This window comes from Hippocampus comes, unplaced genomic scaffold (genome assembly GCF_001891065.2).
Source record: "Hippocampus comes isolate QL1 unplaced genomic scaffold, H_comes_QL1_v1.1 scaffold123, whole genome shotgun sequence".
NCBI lineage: Eukaryota > Metazoa > Chordata > Actinopteri > Syngnathiformes > Syngnathidae > Hippocampus > Hippocampus comes.
In genome coordinates, this window is record NW_017804997.1 from 1,228,942 (window position 1) to 1,247,700 (window position 18,759).

Consider the following 18,759-nt stretch of genomic DNA (forward strand, 5'->3'; position numbering starts at 1 on the left):
AAGGGAAGCCAAGATACCCTCTCGCGTAGCTTTAGCAGGGAAGCCCAGACTTCCCTTTCCCAGCCACTTCTCGCTCTTCCCGGGGGATCCTGAGGCGTTCCCAGGCCAGCTGGGTGACATCGTCTCTCCAGCATGTCCTGGGTCGTGTCCCCGGGGCCTCCTGCCGGTGAGACATGCCCGGAACACCTCACCATGGAGGCGTTCAGGAGGCATCCTAATCAGATACCCGAGCCACCTCATCTCGCTCCCCTCGATGTGGAGGAGAAGCAGCTCGACTCTGAGCCCCCCCCGGATGACTGAGCTTCTCACCTTCTCACCTTATCTCTAAGGGAGAGCCCTGACATCCGCGATCTCGTTCTTTCGGTCACGACACATAGCTGAGGGTTGTAACGTAGATCGATTGGTAAATTGAGAGCTTCGCCCTTTGTCTTCGATGTGGAGGAGAAGCAGCTCGACCTTCTCAGCTCCTTCTTTACCACGACAGACCGATACAAAGTCCGCATCACAGCAGACGCTGCAGCGATCTGCCTGTCAGTCTCTCGCTCCCTCCTGCCCTCACTCGTGAACAAGACCCCAAGATCCTTTAACTCCTCCACTTGGGGCAAGATCTCCTCCCTGACCTGGAGGACCATTGTTTCAGATTTGGAGGTGCTGATTTTCATCCCAACCGCTTCACACTTGGCTGCGAAACGCTCCAATGAGAGTTGGAGAGCCCTGCTTGAAGGAGCCAACAGTACCACATCATCTGCAAAAAGAAGAAATGCAATACTGAGGCCACCAAAATGTCTCGTGCTCCGTTTTAGCCAGATGATTGAGCTTTCATTACCAAAACACGCATGTTAGGTTTAATGATGACTCGTTATCAGGGGTGTCAAACTCATTTTGTCGAAGGCTACGTTGTAGTTCCAGTTTACCTCAGAGCGCCGTTGCTATTGTGAGACCATATTCTGTAAATGTTTAATCACCTCTTCATATTATTACATAAGGAGTACACAACAATTTGCTGGACAGCTCATTTTGTTTGTTTAAATGTGTACCCCTGTATGAAGTTAGCTTGGACAGGATCCAGCTCACATATGAATCATTATTTTCTGAATGTTTTCAGGCATTGAAATTGCTGCGGGAAGCAACGATAGCATTTTTGTCATCGCTTTCCATTTGCCCTGACTTTGTGAGTCATCTTTGACTTCAAAAAGTATTCTTCCACTTTTCCAAATAGGTGGTTTGACGCTTCATGTTAAAATTCACAGTTCTATCAACATTTTCTGAAGCAATACCAAATGAAATGTCAGGTCGGCTATGAGTCAGTGGTGAATTGGTGAAAAAAACCCAAACCTCGTCACAAAGACTAAACGTTTCACGACATTATATTAATGTGTTCGAAGACGTTTGTTTGTTCTTACAAATCACTCAATTTAGCACTCAGCTGTAATAATTATGCAACGCGAGACTGGATCAAGCTTGTACCCACCCGAACCGTAATAATTACAATCCTGCAGCATGCCCCCCTCCAGCACAACCACGACTGAGTTTCGGGAGCCAATTGATTATTGAACAAACAACACATCTCATATTTGACCATAAGCGCCCGCAGCTGTTCAACAACGAACCGAGTACTTTCACGTTCACTGGCTGGCGTTCTGCCTCGCGCACGCGTAAACCACGCATTCGTGCGCGCACACGTACCAGTGTAGGCTGAGCACGCGCCTCTGCAAATCCAGCACAAGCTGACGAGCGCTCGCATGGAGCACCTGCTCGGGAAAGAGGCTGCGCCCATCTCTGCGCCACAACTGTGTGGCTTTCTTTCGCCTTTTGACACTTTTGAAACGTGCTGAATTTTTGTGCGAGTTCTAAAAATCATGCTTCAAATCCGAAGAGCCATTCGCAACTTGGGCTTTGAGGACACATTTTCTCATGTGCGTAGCAAGTTACGCGGCGTCAGTGCGCATTTGGAACAAACTTTGAACGCTTGAATCACCGGAAGACTTTCCTTGAAATTCTTTTTTTTGTAGAAATTATAGAAGGCGAGTCACCGCTCGCTTGAGGGGTTCCGCCGATTTTGTGTTGTTTGGATTGGACACGCGACGCAAGGGGGAAGTCGTGATCGGTGCTGAAGGATTGCACGACTGTGAACCAACAACGGAGCCGACGCGCGGATGAGACAACATGGGTGAGTAAGTGAGGGCAAGAAAACGTGTACCAAATGTAGTGAGGTGCATTTCGTGCTCTTCTCGATAACACCGTGGCCCCCTAATCATCTGTGAGTGTGCCCCTGTTCTAACCAAAACAATTCCAGCTTGCGCTCCAAAATGCGTCAGAAAATCAGTAATACGGGTTCATTCCTGAACCAAACACATTTTTTTTTCCATCGAGGAGGTGACATATTGTCACATTGTGACGTGTAAAAAAACCGAGTCAAGCGTTGGGGTGTAATTGCGCAGCGTACTAATGTGGAATTAATCACAAGAGGATGTTAAAAAAAATGAGCTTTTTCAAATGGAAAAACAACAGGGAACACTTTACGACAGCATTGCAAGCTGTGGTGGATTTGAGTCATTCCTCTAACTTCTGCTGCACCCCCCCACCCCCCTCAAACAGCTTCTCCAATCTCATCCCACACGCCTCCTCCATTTTACTGCACAGAAGGTACAGCTCAGGAGCCACAAACCCACACTTCCCTCGCCTTCTGCAGCTTTCAATCAATCTTCATTTTACTCTGTGGGGAAAGGTGGTGAAAACGCAGTGCTGAGTTTGGGAATAAAAAATATATCAATTTTTTTGTGTGCCCATGCATGCTGTTGGATATGAATTTCCATGTCTGCTCACACACACACACACACACACACACACACACACACACACACGTATGTCAATCCTATGTATTGAAAGAGCTCCATTTGTTTACTGATTAAATTAGTCCCCCTTTGCCATTTCATCCTTCCCATTCTTTATTTTTTACAAACATACAGTCACCCTGCACGAAAACAGGTAAGGATAAATATGATCCATCTCATGCGCTGTATCAAAGACGGTGCAAAGGATGGTGCAAGGTAACATTCAGTTATATTGAGGTTTTTCATTAGCGAGATGCTGTGCTTGTTGTAAGTAGACGACTGCGCGACGCTAAAGGCTTTCTGTCATACTTTTATTGAGGCTGAAATAAATATTTGGATCCTCCGATTTAACTACACAACAGTGGCCAGATTTCAATCATGTGAACTTTCACGACCATGTGAAGCATTATACACTTGTAAAGTACAATCACAGTCATAAAATGGAAACCGTTTGACACTGTCAATCAAAATTGAGCATTATTAGTTTGTAGAGGCAAAATAAATGCTGGCTCTAATAATATTGTTCCACATGTTGTGAGTCTACATGACCCAGAGCAGCAGGCCATCCACACTGCCCACACATACATGCATAAACACTGGCTGAGTTTTAATAAGCAGCTTAGTGCAGCTCAATAGCAACCGCAATTATGCTTTTTTTTTATGAATTAATTATAACAGTTACCCAACAAAATCACAATTGCTTCTATAAATGAAGTCCATCCAGCAATAAGAACCCATCTCTGAGTTTTCCAACTGAATTCCCCAACCACAGACACCTGCGTGGTAAAAGGTTTTTTTTTTTGTGTTTTTGCATGTGGCCGAGCCACGCTCTGCCCCATCCTTGATGGATGATGAAATAAAAAAGATATATTTTATTTATTCGCATGACACAAAATTGAATAAATAAATTTGCACATGTTAATATCCGGTGGCATATTTATGTTTCTCTAAATGGAATGTATTCATTGCAAAATGATTTACATAACACAATAATGTCTGCATTTCTATTCCCAAAGCCCTGATTGATAGTACAGGAGAAAATAGTATGTCTGGTGCAGTGGTGGTGAACGCACTTCAATTATGGATTTTGGTTACTCAGGGTCTCAGAGTGTGGCCCAGTGTGGTTAGGGCGTCGACCTCATAGTGCAGAGGTACCGGGTTCAATTCCAGCTCCGGACTCCCTGTGTGGAGTTAGCATGTTCTCCCCGGGCCTGCGTGGGTTTTCTCCTGGTACTCCAGTTTCCTCCCACATTCCAAAGACATGCATGGCAGGCTGTTTGAACACTCTAAATTGTCCCTAGGTGTGAGCGTGAGCGTGGATGGTTGTTTGTCTCTGTGTGCCCTGCGATTGGCTGGCAACCAGTTCAGGGTGTCCCCCACCTACTGCCCGAAGACAGCTGGGATAGGCTCCAGCACCCCCCGTGACCCTTGTGAGGATAAAGCGGATTGGCAAATGGATGGATGGATGGTCTCAGAGTAAATGGATGTGGTACGCTTGGGACATTTGAGCGGGCTTGATGGATTGAACAAGTCTGATGTCAATTCAGGTATCATGCCCTTCAAATGCTCGCGAGTGTGGTAAATACCTGCAAAAAAAAAATAGTTGCAAAACACTTTTGACATGCAGACTTTGGAGTTCCTGAAAGAAGCGAATGAATATGTTGGGCAGAACTATGGGGCTGGGAGAGGCATATTTGCCTCACAATCAACAGGCAATAATATATACACATACTGTAATTGTTTATATTTGTAACTGACCCTATAATTGTCTCTGTAAAAAGCAGAATCTTCTCAAATCGGTCTTGCATTTGCTCTCAGATTGTTCCAGCGTACCCAATGTTCTCTCGTCTATGTGTCTCTTGTCAGCCATCTACATCCGCAGTATGTGACGTATCCGTGTTAGTTTATGCACGCTGTCTTGCCTCAAATAGCAGCCAAACTGTTCCAAAAGTACATTCAAGGAGCATTTCTATTCTATAAAATAAAATGAAATTGACTATAAAAAGACAATTTATCCCATAATTGACATTCTTCATTGACTAGAGATTGAAATTGGTCCTTGGTGGAGAAGTAATTATTTTGGAAAGATACATATTTGTGTGGAACGGAAAAAAAAAACAAAAACTTTTTATGGAGCATCAATGATTTATAGACAATCGGCACGATTGTATGAATGGAAAATGTCCAAACACCATTTTGAGGGAAAACCGTTATGTTTTTGGTCCATTATGTTCCATTTTGTGTTTTTTTTTGTCATTTTCAAATTCTCTCAAAAGCCTCAAATATAAAAAGCTTCTCATTTAAGATGCCTCGAAATAAACAACAGGGAGACACAGATGCTTTATTGTCATCCTAACAGAGCGCATCGGCGACACTATATGAATAAAAATCGCTTTGTGGTCATACTCAGCAGTTTTTAACAAAGCGGTGGAAATGTTCACTCATTTTTTTACCTCATTAGTTATTCCCTCCCCAAATAATAGCTTACTTATCACACTTCAACAAGTGAAACCCTCGCGGTTTTCACTAGTGTAGTTTGCAAATCTAATTAGGACCAACGCACTTTTTGAATCACTTATTTGGGCATTGTGCGCTTCAATTCCTTATGGGCATTTCATAGAACTTAAAAAAAAAGTGGATGCATCAAGTCACAACCAAGTGAGTAAGAGACATGCTGAATAAATATGCCATTGTGGTGCCGAGGACAATCTTTTCCTGCTCCATATTTGATTTCCCTATGCTTCCTGCTGCTTTTGAAACAGTTCTTACCGCTGAAATTCACTTTAAGTGCACTGAGACCGCTTCTTTGAGAGGTCTCGATGCAATTGCTGGATGCGCTGAAAGGCTTGGATTCAAGCGTTCCCACTTCAGCGTGATTCAAACAATCACACTCAAATTCACACGCAGTCAGATACTGTTTTTCGACAAACCAGACCGTGATTTCCCTTGCGCCGCATTTACTTCAAGACACACGAAGGAACGATGAATTCCAAACAATCAATAGATTCCTTTAACAACCAGTTAATCAACCATTTTAACATTAGACCCATTCCAAGTATGCAGGACTTCAGGTTACGGGACAGGACTTCAAACCGAACAAACAAAATGGAATAAAACGGTGGTAATGAAAACATAACCTCCTTGGCGCAGGTAATTAAACCACTCATGGGGCGAACGAAACACACCAACCACAAACACGCAAGAATGAATAGAGGTGAAGCAGCACGTCTCAGAGGAGTAAAATTCAGATCCGTGACCTCTTGAAATGATCGTGGCAGCCAGGAGGAAACAAGCGCCGGCTGTGGAATACCAATGGCTCTCGAGCAGGAAGATACGGGCAGAGATTGAAAAAAAGTTAGAGGAAACAGGCACACTTCGGACTGTGGTGGGACCTTGAAAAGTCTGTCGACTATCTTCTAATATGGATCCGTCTTTGTGTCTGCCTGTTCGCAATATCTACGTCGTCGTCACAGTCATTCTGAGCATCTGAGCATGATTGATCGTAACACGAAAGCAAGAGACAATGCGAGGTGACTCACATCGTAATAGGCTGAAATCGTTTTGATTCTTGGCACAATTCAGGTGGGTTTCAGACTTTGCGTTAGTCATCGCTGCGTAAGAAGCTTGGAAAAGGAAAATCTGATCTCTGCCAGAATTTCTCACTTGGAAAATGTGTTTCTTGTGAGTTCTGTAATCGCAGTAATTTTCTCTTTTGTCCTGCATGATTGTCCGGTCAGATTGCTCTGACGTCAACCCGATACTGCTTTCAGCCAATCAGGGTACGGCACTCGATGATCAGGAGGATCCAGCCATAGGTCGGCTGATATTCAACCTGGATTTAAAAGCATTTAAGCTCATTGTTGACTTGACTTTCGGTGGAAGCCTTTGAGGTGCAGCGTAACAGCTAAATGCCACTTCACCATGTTTGCTTTGAAACCTGAGCTCCACAAATCGACCAGGCCTCAACATATTGGACTTACCTCTTATTAAATAACTTCAATGAACTTATGGAAGGAACGCGGACACGACCACAAGCCTTGGTATTGCAAGAAAATGGAAAAATATAAATAAACAAGTGACCATTTGTTTTCTTCCGACTACTGAGTCCGAGCAAAATCTAATCGATGGCGCAGCACCTCTGCGTGCTATTTTGCATCGATGACCTGCCTGTCAAGGTCCGACGTTTGTGTTTAAGTCTTTCTGACATATTTTTTCCGGTCCTCTGGTCCGGTGGACGGGCTGAGCCTGCAGCGCGCATCTGCTGTGTGTTATGATTAGTTAGGCCTTGAAGGGTCGGAAAGCTGGGAGCTGTTCACTAGCGCCAGTACTTGGCACAGCGCGTGCATGCCAAGTGCGTTGCAGTCGGCGCTGAGGTTCGAGCTGGTCACCGGAATATTGTTTACTCATTGCTGTTTGCCTTTTTGACACCTTTTATTTTGAAAAGTCACAAGATTTCATGCCTGATGGTGAGAAAAAATCTTTTTCCGTTTGTCAGAAAAGCTGCAGCTCTGCTGTGATTTTTGTGATGGATGAAAAAAATCCTCCTCGCTCATCTGTTTCTTTTGTATCGTCGTGCATTTTCTGTGGGAACGGCTATTTGCAGTTTGAATTGCATGAATCAGCATAGCCAACAAAAGTCGCATTTTAATCTGCTCGAGTCCGAGGGAAGGCTGCAGGCAGGACACGGAAGAAGTATAACCAAAAGTCAGAGATTCCAACGTGACAGGGAGAGAAACAATCGCACAGCACTAATGAGTCTGTGTGCGTGACAAGAGACACTGTGTGCACCAAACAGATACAGTTGTCTCTGCTGGAAACCAGATTTGGATCTTGTTGCGGGAGCAGAATCCTGCACAGTCTGCTTCCTATCTTGATTGCTTGCATTTGAATACATATTGCCAAGCGAATGCATTGCATTCCGTGACACTTCAATTATAAACAAGATGTGAAATGCGCTCAGTAATGTCAGAAGGGGTTGATATTCCCGAGTTCTGATCAGTAGACTGCGATGATTTCAAAGGGCAATACGCACATGGTGAGTGAAAAGAGCCACAGTAAAGTCTGCTGGCTTTCTCGGGCATCGACTAATAAACTCCATCGCTATATTTGCTGAGCCCAGGTTCTCAACTCATCTTGAAATTGCAGAATATGCCTTTTGATTTCATCCTCAGCGTGGAGGGATAACGAGGAGAATACGTTTGCCTTTGTCATGCAACAACATAACAACAACAATCGCAGAATAGCCTACACGTAGCAGAAGTACCAAAACAGAGTTGTCAACTAAATTGAGCCTCAAAGCACAGAAAATGTCTTGCGCTCGTCACGCTTTGTTGTTGTCTTATAAGCCAGCTATAGCGCAGTCGTAACAAGTTTATGGACTCAATTTAAAAGAACGCAAAACATATCAAAACCAACAAATACCGTATCCTTTGTTAGTTGGGCTCGTCTTATTTCACTCATGATAATGTGGACCATACAGGAGATGATACCCTAGAGCGGGGGTGTCAAACTCATTTTTGTCTCGGGCCAGATTTTAGCGAGTTTCCCTTGGAGGGCCGTTATGACTGAAACGATACAAAGAAGTCAAGAATAACGGTTTATTCATTGTCTTAATTGACTGTAATGAGGGGTTTGGTAACAGGAAAATGCTTACAGTATCACTCTTATTTATTACAAATGAGGATTTGAAATTTTGGTACAGACTGTAGCAAGCATTATGACAATTGTCCACTGTAGTAACCGCTGTCCCTGAAAGGGTTCATTTCCAACTACAATGGTGTTTGTTTTTTTTACATTTTTTTTATATTTTTTTTAGATTTGATGACAGTTGAGATTATTTATTTATATATATTATATTTGAGATTAAAAAGTAAATAATCAATGCACACCAACCAGTCAGAAACGAGATGGCTCAATGGCCATATCGCACCGAAAATGACCACGATAAACGCTGCAATCAATAGACGTGTTAAACCGGCGCTGCATCACCGCACTTGATGTGTGTGAGAAAGCGACATACGTTGAAGCCACTTAATTATGGGGAGGAATTATTATTGGGGTTCTACTCTTCATATTCTGCATCTTCATAATGATCTTAAGGTGGCAAAAGGCCTTGGAGAGGTAATCCTTCAAGTCTTGCTTCTTTTCTGACGAAAGAGCCAACGAGCAGCTGAAAGGCAGACCTTCATTTATCTACTTTTATACTTTAGAAGGTCAAGGCACCCATGAGAGCCTGGTTATTACAACATCCCCCACTAAGCCTGTCAGCGAAACTGAGCCCACAAAAATTGACCGTTCATCACATCATTTATATTGACCGATCCAATTTTTTTTCCTTCACACGCAGAACCGTGTTGACCTGCTTGTCGAAAACAGTGCATTCAATGCACAGCTCCACTTGTTGTAAAATAAGCTTGATGATGAATCAGCCACTTTAAACAACTGCCTGCTCTTGCTTAGTTGATCTGACTTCCAAATTTGATCAGATTGCTTCTGAAATAATCGGTTTTAGTCGGCGAAAAACAGATTTCATTTTTATATAGTCATGCATGTGTCCGGTGGATCGCCGTTGCCTAAGATGGTCCCCGTGACTTACAATATGTCTCGTACTTTAAGCCCTGGGAGTGCTTCTCATTTTATGTGCCCTAAATCTAAGTGCGCGGGGTCAGTTTTGTCGTAAATCACAATACTAAAGTGCCCATCTCAGATTCTGCTTGCCTAAGCTCAGTCACACATCATCCACTTTCACACTCACAGCTCCTCTCACTGGCAAAGAGATCGAATGAATCTGAGCTTTCTTATAATTCTCAGTTTTGATCCACATAAAACTATTCATTGAAAACTCTCGAGAGTAAACCAATAGTACTTTGAGTTTTTTTTCCCCTCCCTCCAATACCGTTGTTAATTAATTTACATTATGGGCTCTCTTTTCGTGCCCTACGCAAGTGTGAAGTGTGGTCTAACTGTGCGCGGATGTTTTGGCAAACACCAAATCAGAGCAGAAACGAATGGGCAGTTTGCGCAGTTGTGGGCGTGAACACAGCAAATCAAAGCGGCTCCTCTTTTTCCCTTTTTAAATGCCCTGCGTGAAAGGCGTGGTGATCGTTCTTGACAATGCAGCAAGCACAATCGGATTCGGAACCGCAAGCAGACCTCCGTCGGCAGATTATGTAAAGTTGGCTATAGGGAGAGTGCGGATCACTGCTGTGAAGCGCCTAATGAATTGATCAAATTCACCAAAATCACATTAGACTATCTGCGCCAATGTGTAGACATGGTTGCCGCAGGTTTAAAGTTGAGTCTACTTTAGGCCACCAAATCGTGCAGCGTGTAAAACTAAAAGCCCTCGGAATGCCACAACGCCCCGCAGAGCCATTTGCTAAGTTCCCCAAACACATTAAACGAGGCTCGCTCCAAGTCGTCATAATTTTGGATACCGCACAAAGGCTTTGGTTTTATTGTTTTAATGAGCTCTTTCGCTGCAGTTATTTGAACTCTGAAATATGGTTACTACTAAAACAGCAGCAGTGACATTTTTCGTTCCTTTTTTTGGTTTTGCTGCAAATTGATTTAATCAACATGCACCCTGTATAGCATTCCTTACTGCATAACGACTCGGTGAAATGAAAACACAAAGGAGAAATGGCTGTTTGCATAATGGAGGGAGTCGATTGCGCTATTTTGCCGGTTCGTAATCCTAAAATGTCCTCTGCATTGAAACGCAAACGACTGTATAATGTTCCGAAGCTGTTGCACAGTTGAAATATTAATAATAAATAGTGGCTGTAGTTGGTTTTTTGGCTATCTTTTCATTTGTTTGAAGTGCCTCAAAATTTGACCTGCACGCTGTTGGCCAACCCACTCGGGCACTCTGGCTAATAGCCTTTGCAATGGTGCTTTGAGCGTTGTGCATTCAAATGAAATATCAAGTCGTCGCGATGCCAAGCAACACGACAGCTGACTCTTTGGGGACTGGCACAACTTTCTGTACCCTTAGGCTGAAAAGTAATTTTTGGGGGATTAAATGGAAAAAAAAAAACCTTGCCATCAGTGCATAACCTTCGGTGACATATGAAAAGATGTGTTTTGATAGCATCTGGAAACAATGCTGGGTGGTGCATTTGCACACTAATTTTTAGTCGGAAATACAGGCCATAAGAGTTGGTCAATCAGCGAGTTATGAGCCATGGCTTGTTAGATTTTTGGCTTTGTGTTATGAGCAACTTCAGCCCGGCATCCTGCGTGCCACTTGCACTTTTGAGAATAGATGTAAATTGAGCTAGTGGTTCAGTTAGGGAGTTCTCAAGTCGAGGTACTGCTTTATCTTTTAGTTCAATGTTAAGACCGCAGGGAAAGAGCATTTCACCCGCAAAATGTAATTAGTACAACTGTCATGATTCGGTTTGGGACCAACAGGTGGCACTGTAGGGCTCTCCCTGCAGCTGCACACCTGTTGGTCATTAGGTAATTAGTGGCTTTAAAAGGACTCCCAGCCCAAACAATCATTGTCGGGTCATTGTTGCTTTGTGCTACTGTCATGTTTGTTTGTTGCTGTCAGGTTTGTTTCAGTCGGGTTTTGGTCATTATGTTTTATCTTCGGTCATGTGTTTTGTTTGATACTTTGGACTTTGTTTTGGATTTAGTTTTCTGAGTTTTAATACAATCTTTCAAGTACACCCTGACCCTGCTCCTCCCTCCTGCCTGCTTTTTTGGGGTCCAACACCACCTTGCAACGTGACAACAACATGGATGGAGGGATGCATGAAATGGCATCTTTATGAAACACATAGGTAAAGGAGTCCCAAAAGAATTCAAAATTAATTAAATAAAGCCAAGGCTAACTAGTAATACTGCAGACTGACAAGTACATCACACTGAATCAATGAATGAATGTCATTCCTCATTTGTTAATTAAAATCGTGCAGGCAGAATAAAAAAAAAAAACAACGAAAAAAAAACCAACACCAACGACATGGCAGTATAGAAGTGCAGTGTCAGGCTTACAAATCAATGAGGCACACATAATATTTGGGCTGTGCTACATCATACCGGGGCGGCCCAGTGAACGAGTGGTTAGCGCGTCGACCTCACAGTGCAGAGGTCGTGGGTTTGATCCCGACTCCGGCCTTCCTGTGTGGAGTTTGCATGTTCTCCCCGTGCCTGCGTGGGTTTTCTCCAGGTACTCCAGTTTCCTCCCACATTCCGAAAACATGCACGAGCACTCTAAATTGTCCCTAGGTGTGAGTGTGAGCGCGGATGGTAGTTCGTCCGGTTCAGGGTGTCCCCCGCCTACTGCCCGGAGACAGCTGAGATAGGCTCCAGCATGCCCCACGACCCATGTGAGGATAAAGCGGAACAGAAAATGGATGGATGGATATATCATAGCGTGGCGTCCATGATAATATTTTCATGATTTTTACACAATTAAGATCACAACAAGCGGCAAATGTGTACCTGTTTTGAAATGCTCAAGCAGACACTCCAAAACATGCGCACACAGTAGCAGAACAGCCCAGGGATGTTTTGAGTCTCTTCAGCGTCAGGATGGGATGACCAGTATTCAAGTGAATCAATCTTTCTACATAAAGCTCATCATGTTTTACAAAACATTAACTTTATAGTTTCTGTGTAGTTAATCCTAATTAACTCTTTCATTCCACAATACGTACTTGTACGTCTTTTTAAAATTAGGCCCTGCCTACCAAGGACGTACTTGTACGTCGAAGTTTTTTTTTTTTGCGTCATAGAGAGGAGGAGGGTCTGATGCAATCTGTGAATGAGAATAAGTCGTTTACACTGTAAATCATGTAAAAAAACGACCAGTAGGTGGCAGTGGTGACTCACGTGCTTGAAATGCATGCTTTTACAAAATGCTCTTTTTCTCCGTTTTTTTGCCCAGGAATCGCCATTTTCATGAAACCGAGCCATTTTGTAATGCCGATTGCTGAAAAATGGAAAAAGATAGAAACAAAATTTTAAAACTTTATTTTGAAAAATCGTTGTCTTTACTTTTGGAGGTATGCTGACTTCTCGCTATTTTTCAAAGCTACACGAACGGAGCTGCTAGCGTCTGAGCACCATTTCAAGTCAAGTACAACTTTATCCCTCTCAACCAGACAACAAGACGACAAGAGGCAACATTTCGTGTGAGATCTACCCGGGAACCATGAGAGATGAAATTACAAACATTTCTAAATGGTTCGTTTGTCCCAACGCTAAGAACAGACAACAATGTCATATCATGTGATCTGGTTATTTTCTACTTCCTCTCTAGATTAGAGAGCGTTAACTTGCGTACCCACTCGCTGACAATTACGCGCAAATAAACCGGTGGAAATTACACGCTCCGATATTACAGATGTTTTTAATGCAAGAAGACTCACACTTGTCAAGATGTTCAAGGGTTATTTTGTATAGAAAGCCTCAGACGCCTCCAGCTACAATTGGTCAAGCTTTGCTAAGAAGCAAAAAAAAAAAAGTGAGATAATCAGATGTTCGTGTCGTGGATTAGATTAAATCTCTTGGGTTGCCTGCTAAAACTATCCAGTCTTTTTCCACTTTTTATAGCCCTTTTTTTTTCTTTTCTGTTTTCATGTGCATCTCCACAGAGATGAAGCTTTTGATACTGCATAACAGCCAGTAAGAGGTGTTAAGGTTTTCTAATCCTTGCATCATGAAAAAAAAAAAAAAACAAGACTGAATCATGGGTAAAATAGCCATACAGGAGGCAAAATCATTTGCCACTCCGTTAAGCCTCTCATGGGGACCTGATATACACTTGTTTCTTCCTCTTTTGTTTATGCGGGGATCTATACCGAGTTAATGTGCCCTAATTAAATATGCTGTCAAGCAATGACGCCGATGAGAAAATGGCTCAGTGCCATAGCGCTCATGCACATCATATAGCCTAAGGTTTCAGGACATGGAAAACGGTTCGCACAGCAAGACCCTTGTAACTGCTCCAATGAGAATATCATTTTAAGAAAACTAATGAATGGGTCCGGCGCATTGAACCCTTAGCCACTTCACAGAGCAGCTAATGGATAAGATGGAAGCCGCCACTGCATTTTATGGCTTGGAGGAGTCAAGAGATTTATTAATAGAACGCATTTTCACACGGCGCGTTGTCTCTACTCTCATTTACTCACCATCACTTCGCATCACGAGCACAGTATTTGCGTGTCATTTTTTTTTCTTTCCTATTTTGTACTTCTCAAAAGAAAGATGAAATATTAATCAGGAAACTGTTCAAGAACCATGCCACAATTTAATCTATCCGGAGAATATGTGGTCATTCGACCAGAACTAACTGCTGCATATTACGCGGTCCTCTACTTTGTAATGAGGAGGATTACATCTCTGTCACTGCCATCGGAAAATCCCGGCATCATCTTTAATGGTTTTTAACAGTAATAACGCTTCTTTGTTCTTGCGGTCGGCGATGCTAAAGCGATTTGTTTGTGCTGCGTGCAGTGTGTGTTTGATATTTTTTTGCAGGAATTCACCATTATAATTAATCAATACTAATGTTTTATTATTTCAGGAAAAAAAAAACTTGAAACAATCGACGTCAATTAGCAAATATCAAATGTGTGTTGAAAATCATTAGTCAACTGCACACTGAAAAAAAAAATGGTGTGTTGAACTACCTCAATTTTATTTCATCAAGTGGCTGGGCAAACTCAAATCATAAGGACCTAAATGCATTTTTAGATCGATAGTTGACTTAAAAAAAAAATGACCCGGATCGGGATTATTTTATTTTATGCAACCACTTGACGAAATAAAGGCGAGTAAATTCCACAAAAGATGTTACCGGTGTAGCGTTGTTGACATCGCCTTGCTTACGTCACTCTCATCTTGAAGTAGAGTTTAGCACATTGATCATATGTTCTGACATTGGATTACTTCGGTAATGACAAAATCAAAGGTTCATGCTAATTTGGTATCATCCTTATTCGGTCTTATGCATCCTGAGTCATAGATGTGACTTGAATGAAATTGTAATCACTGAAATGTATTTCTTTCTGTTCTAGGTCCGATGCTGAATGACGGACGAGTGACACACCTCCTCTTTCCGCTCCTCCTCCTTTTGCGAGTTCCCTTCTTGTTCAGCTTTGGTGAGCGCACTTGTCCAAACAGTTGCCGGTGCGAAGGGAAAACTGTTAATTGCGATTCATCCGGCTTCCTGGATGTCCCAGAAAACATTACAGTTGGGTGTCAGGGCCTCTCCATGCGCTACAATGAACTGCACACCCTGTTGCCGTATCAGTTCGCTCACTTGGGTCAGCTTCTCTGGATATACTTGGATCACAATCAGATTTCAGCCGTCGACAGTCGGGCATTCCAGGGAGTCCGTCGACTTAAAGAGCTGATCATGAGCTCGAACCAGATCACATCTCTGCACAATTCAACGTTCCACGGAATTCCCAATCTTCGTAGTTTAGACCTGTCGTACAATAAGTTGGAAATCCTGCAGCCGGGACAATTCCATGGCTTGCGAAAGTTGCAAAACCTCCACCTCCGATCAAACGGTCTCTCGAACATCCCCATACGAGCGTTCCTTGAGTGCCGAAGTTTGGAGTTTCTGGATTTGGGCTACAATCGAATGAAAGCTCTGACGCGCACCACCTTCTTGGGGTTACAGAAGCTGATGGAGTTGCATCTCGAGCACAACCAGTTCACCCGGATAAACTTTTTCCTGTTTCCTCGTTTGGCCAATCTGAGATCACTCTATCTGCAGTGGAACCGCATCAAGGTGGTCAACCAGGGACTTCCCTGGACATGGTATACTCTGCAGAAACTTGACTTGTCTGGAAATGAAATACAGAGCCTGGATCCGGCAGTGTTCCACTGCTTGCCCAACCTTCAGGTGCTCAATCTGGAATCCAACAAACTGTCCAACGTGTCACAGGAGGCGGTGTTGGCGTGGATCTCGCTGACTTCCATCAGCCTCGCTGGCAACATATGGGATTGTGCCACCGGTATATGTCCACTCGTGGCTTGGCTAAGAAATTTCCGCGGCACCAAAGACACCACGATGATATGCAGCAGCCCAAAGTATCTCCAAGGAGAAAAGATCATGGAGGCCACAAGGAACCACGGCATTTGCGAGGAAACCGATTACGTTCTGACTGAGACACCATCACCAATGTCCGAGCTTTTTTCTGAAGCCACCAACGAGCTGACATTTGCCCCCACAAGCGGGTCTCCGCTCACACCGCCAACCTTCGGTCCGCAGCCACCTTTCAGACCGCATCCTCTTCCTCATCCGACGTTCCCGGGGCATATGAGCAAAGATCCACGCGACTCGGTCGCACGTAGTCGGCCCACTCACGTCCTACCCCCGGAGATGGAGCATATGACGCTACATAAAGTGGTGGTGGGCAGTGTGGCGCTCTTCTTCAGCATGTCTCTAATTTTGACCATCATCTACGTATTGTGGCGGCGCTACCCGGGTGCGACCAGATTGCTCCACCAGCGATCCATGGTGGGGAGAAAGTGTCGCAAAAAGAGTCCCGAGCCCGAGCAGGACCTAAGCACCCAGCTGCAAGAGTATTACATGAGCTACAACCCCGCTGCCACTCCGGAGGCAATGGAAGTGCTTGGCAACGGCACCGGCTCCTGCACTTGCACAATGTCTAGCTCCAGGGAGTGTGAGGTATGATTCATCGCATCAGCCTTAAAAAAACTAGAAATCAAATTGAAAATACAAAGGCTCATCAGAAAGGTAAATATTTCAGCAAATATGCCCTGTAAAAATACTAATTAACTCACCTTGACTCACATTTTGACTTGGTACTTTGCTTAATGCCTCCAATTATTCAGGAGTTAACCTTAAGATCATCTTTCTAAATTTGTTTTCAAAAGTCAGGGTTTTTCGATTATCATGGTAAGCTTAGAATACAAAAAAAGAAGATCAGTGCGTAATTGTTTTAATGTATTGAGGTCATCGAGGACCTTTTTAAAAATAATTTGGGATTTATTTAATATTAAGGGAACCATGAATAATTGGACACTAACACTAGTAGAAATTATACCGCATCAGTGTTGCATGACTCACAATTTCAGTAACGATGACTGCTTTGACAACATGTTTACACCCTTTTTTTTTTTTTTTTTTAAAATTTTGAGTTTGAAGGAAATGTTTTCATCTCACATCACACAACAGCATATGAAGCAACAATGTAACACCTTGTGACAGCACATCAGCCTCACGGTGCAAAGGTTTCTGGGAAGATTCCGGCTCTGGACTTTCTTTGTGGAGTTTGCATCTTCTCCCCGTGCCTGCGTGGGTTTGCTGCGGGTACTCCAGTTTCATCCCACATTCCAAAAAACATGCGTGGCAGGTTAATTGGACAATCTAAATTGTCCCTAGGCGTGGTGTGAGCGCGAATGGTTGTTCGTGTATGTGTGCCCTGCGATTGGCTGGCAACCGGTTCAGGGTGTCCCCCGCCTACTGCCCGAAGACAGCTGGGATAGGCTACAGCAGGGGTCCCCAACCTTTTTTGCCCCACGGACCGGTTTATATCAGACAATATTTTCAGGGACCGGCATTTAAGGTGTGGCGGAAATAATACAACAAAATAATATGGTATGAGCTGCATGAAAACTGTGGTGTTTTCGAAATATAATAATAAACACAAGGAGCGTCTAATCTGGCCGCAACACTCTGATCGCTATGGTAATGTTTAATGCCTTCAAAATACGATACAATGCAAATTCAAAGTGCATGAAAATGACGACTCACCACAGCACCAAGCTTGATTTTCTGCCACCAGACGGTCCCATCTTGGGGTAATAGGAGACAATGACACCTCAAGTGTGTGTTTTACGTCAAGTCTACTTCGTAATTTTGGTTTAGTCGCCGTTGCTGCAGAAAAGCCCCGCCTCACACAGGTAGCATGTCGGAAAGTGAATCCTTCTGATGAAGTGGTTTTGCTGGAATGTAGCTGTTCCGGCAGGTTACATAAATCTAGGCTATCCATGGGATGAAAGATGTAGATTTCTCAAGACGATGTCTGAGTGAATTCACAATTTAATAACACGGACAAATAGTCTGACAATTGCCTTGAGTAAGTGTTGAATGTTTAATGATTGAAAAGGCTAAGTGGTATCTTGCTCGCCAGCAAAGCTGAACAATGCCTCCATTTATGGCTTTGTGCCTCAGGTCTAAAGAATTATGCTTTGGGTGCAATTGATGTTCGCATTTGAAGTGATTACAAGTTGCTGTGTTTGAACAAGACAACACCATTTTTAATTTTTCTCTGGCTTATTGGATGATGCATTCGAGCCAGCGCTAATGTACTCGAAGCTTATGAACATTCCCACAAAATTAGAAAGAAAAATACCTCCAAAGTTAAAAAAAAAAAAAAAAGCCTACTTGAAGAATGAAACATTCCCATCGAAAATACAGTGAGGGTCGCAATGGTGTAAATTTAAATTTGTGGTGCTGAAACGTGTTTGAATAATCTGCTGGTGTTGGGCATTTTCATGAAATGCTTGACGACAGGTAGAACTTTTTTTTCTCTGTATAAAACTGTGACTGAAAGACAACAGAAACGTGACAAAGCTTTCATCACGCAAAGACAAAATGCAGTTTCCAAAGCGTTTCAAGAAACTTTTGTAGTTGCATGAGACAATGCAAATGACAGTCGAAAATAATTCAGCACATGGTCGCCAACATTGTGGCTTTGAATTGTCAGGGATGGAAAAGAAAACATTTGTCTCTTTGGTCGCTTCATTAAGCATTCCTTGTGTTTGGGAATCCTGTGAGTGTAGCCTCTGTAGCCTCTTCCCCTTTGATGGGGGGGAAACGATGCCACACAGCCAACCGCAGTGCTCGCTTGGCATGTTTTCTGGCTAATTTCCCCGCGAGACTCGTTCCACTTGACAGGCATCACTCCACAAGCCATTTAGAAGAACG

The 18,759-nt window shown here is 43.3% G+C and overlaps 1 protein-coding gene across 2 annotated transcripts in view; it reads left to right on the plus strand.

The window, feature by feature from the left end:
- The first annotated feature begins 2,017 nt into the window (after positions 1-2,017).
- The window catches only part of LOC109530240 (leucine-rich repeat transmembrane neuronal protein 4-like), a 36,881-nt gene continuing 20,139 nt past the window's right edge, over positions 2,018-18,759 (plus strand). The window contains exons 1-2 of one of the 2 annotated variants that reach the window (XR_002170984.1): positions 2,018-2,170; positions 14,870-16,563. Coding sequence is in view for 1 of the 2 variants with exons in the window: in XM_019893857.1 (XP_019749416.1) it covers positions 2,167-2,170; positions 14,870-16,494 (1,629 nt within the window). In the remaining variant the exon portion in view is untranslated. The remainder of the gene's footprint in view (positions 2,171-14,869; positions 16,564-18,759) is intronic. The other variant, XM_019893857.1, reaches the window with a different exon arrangement.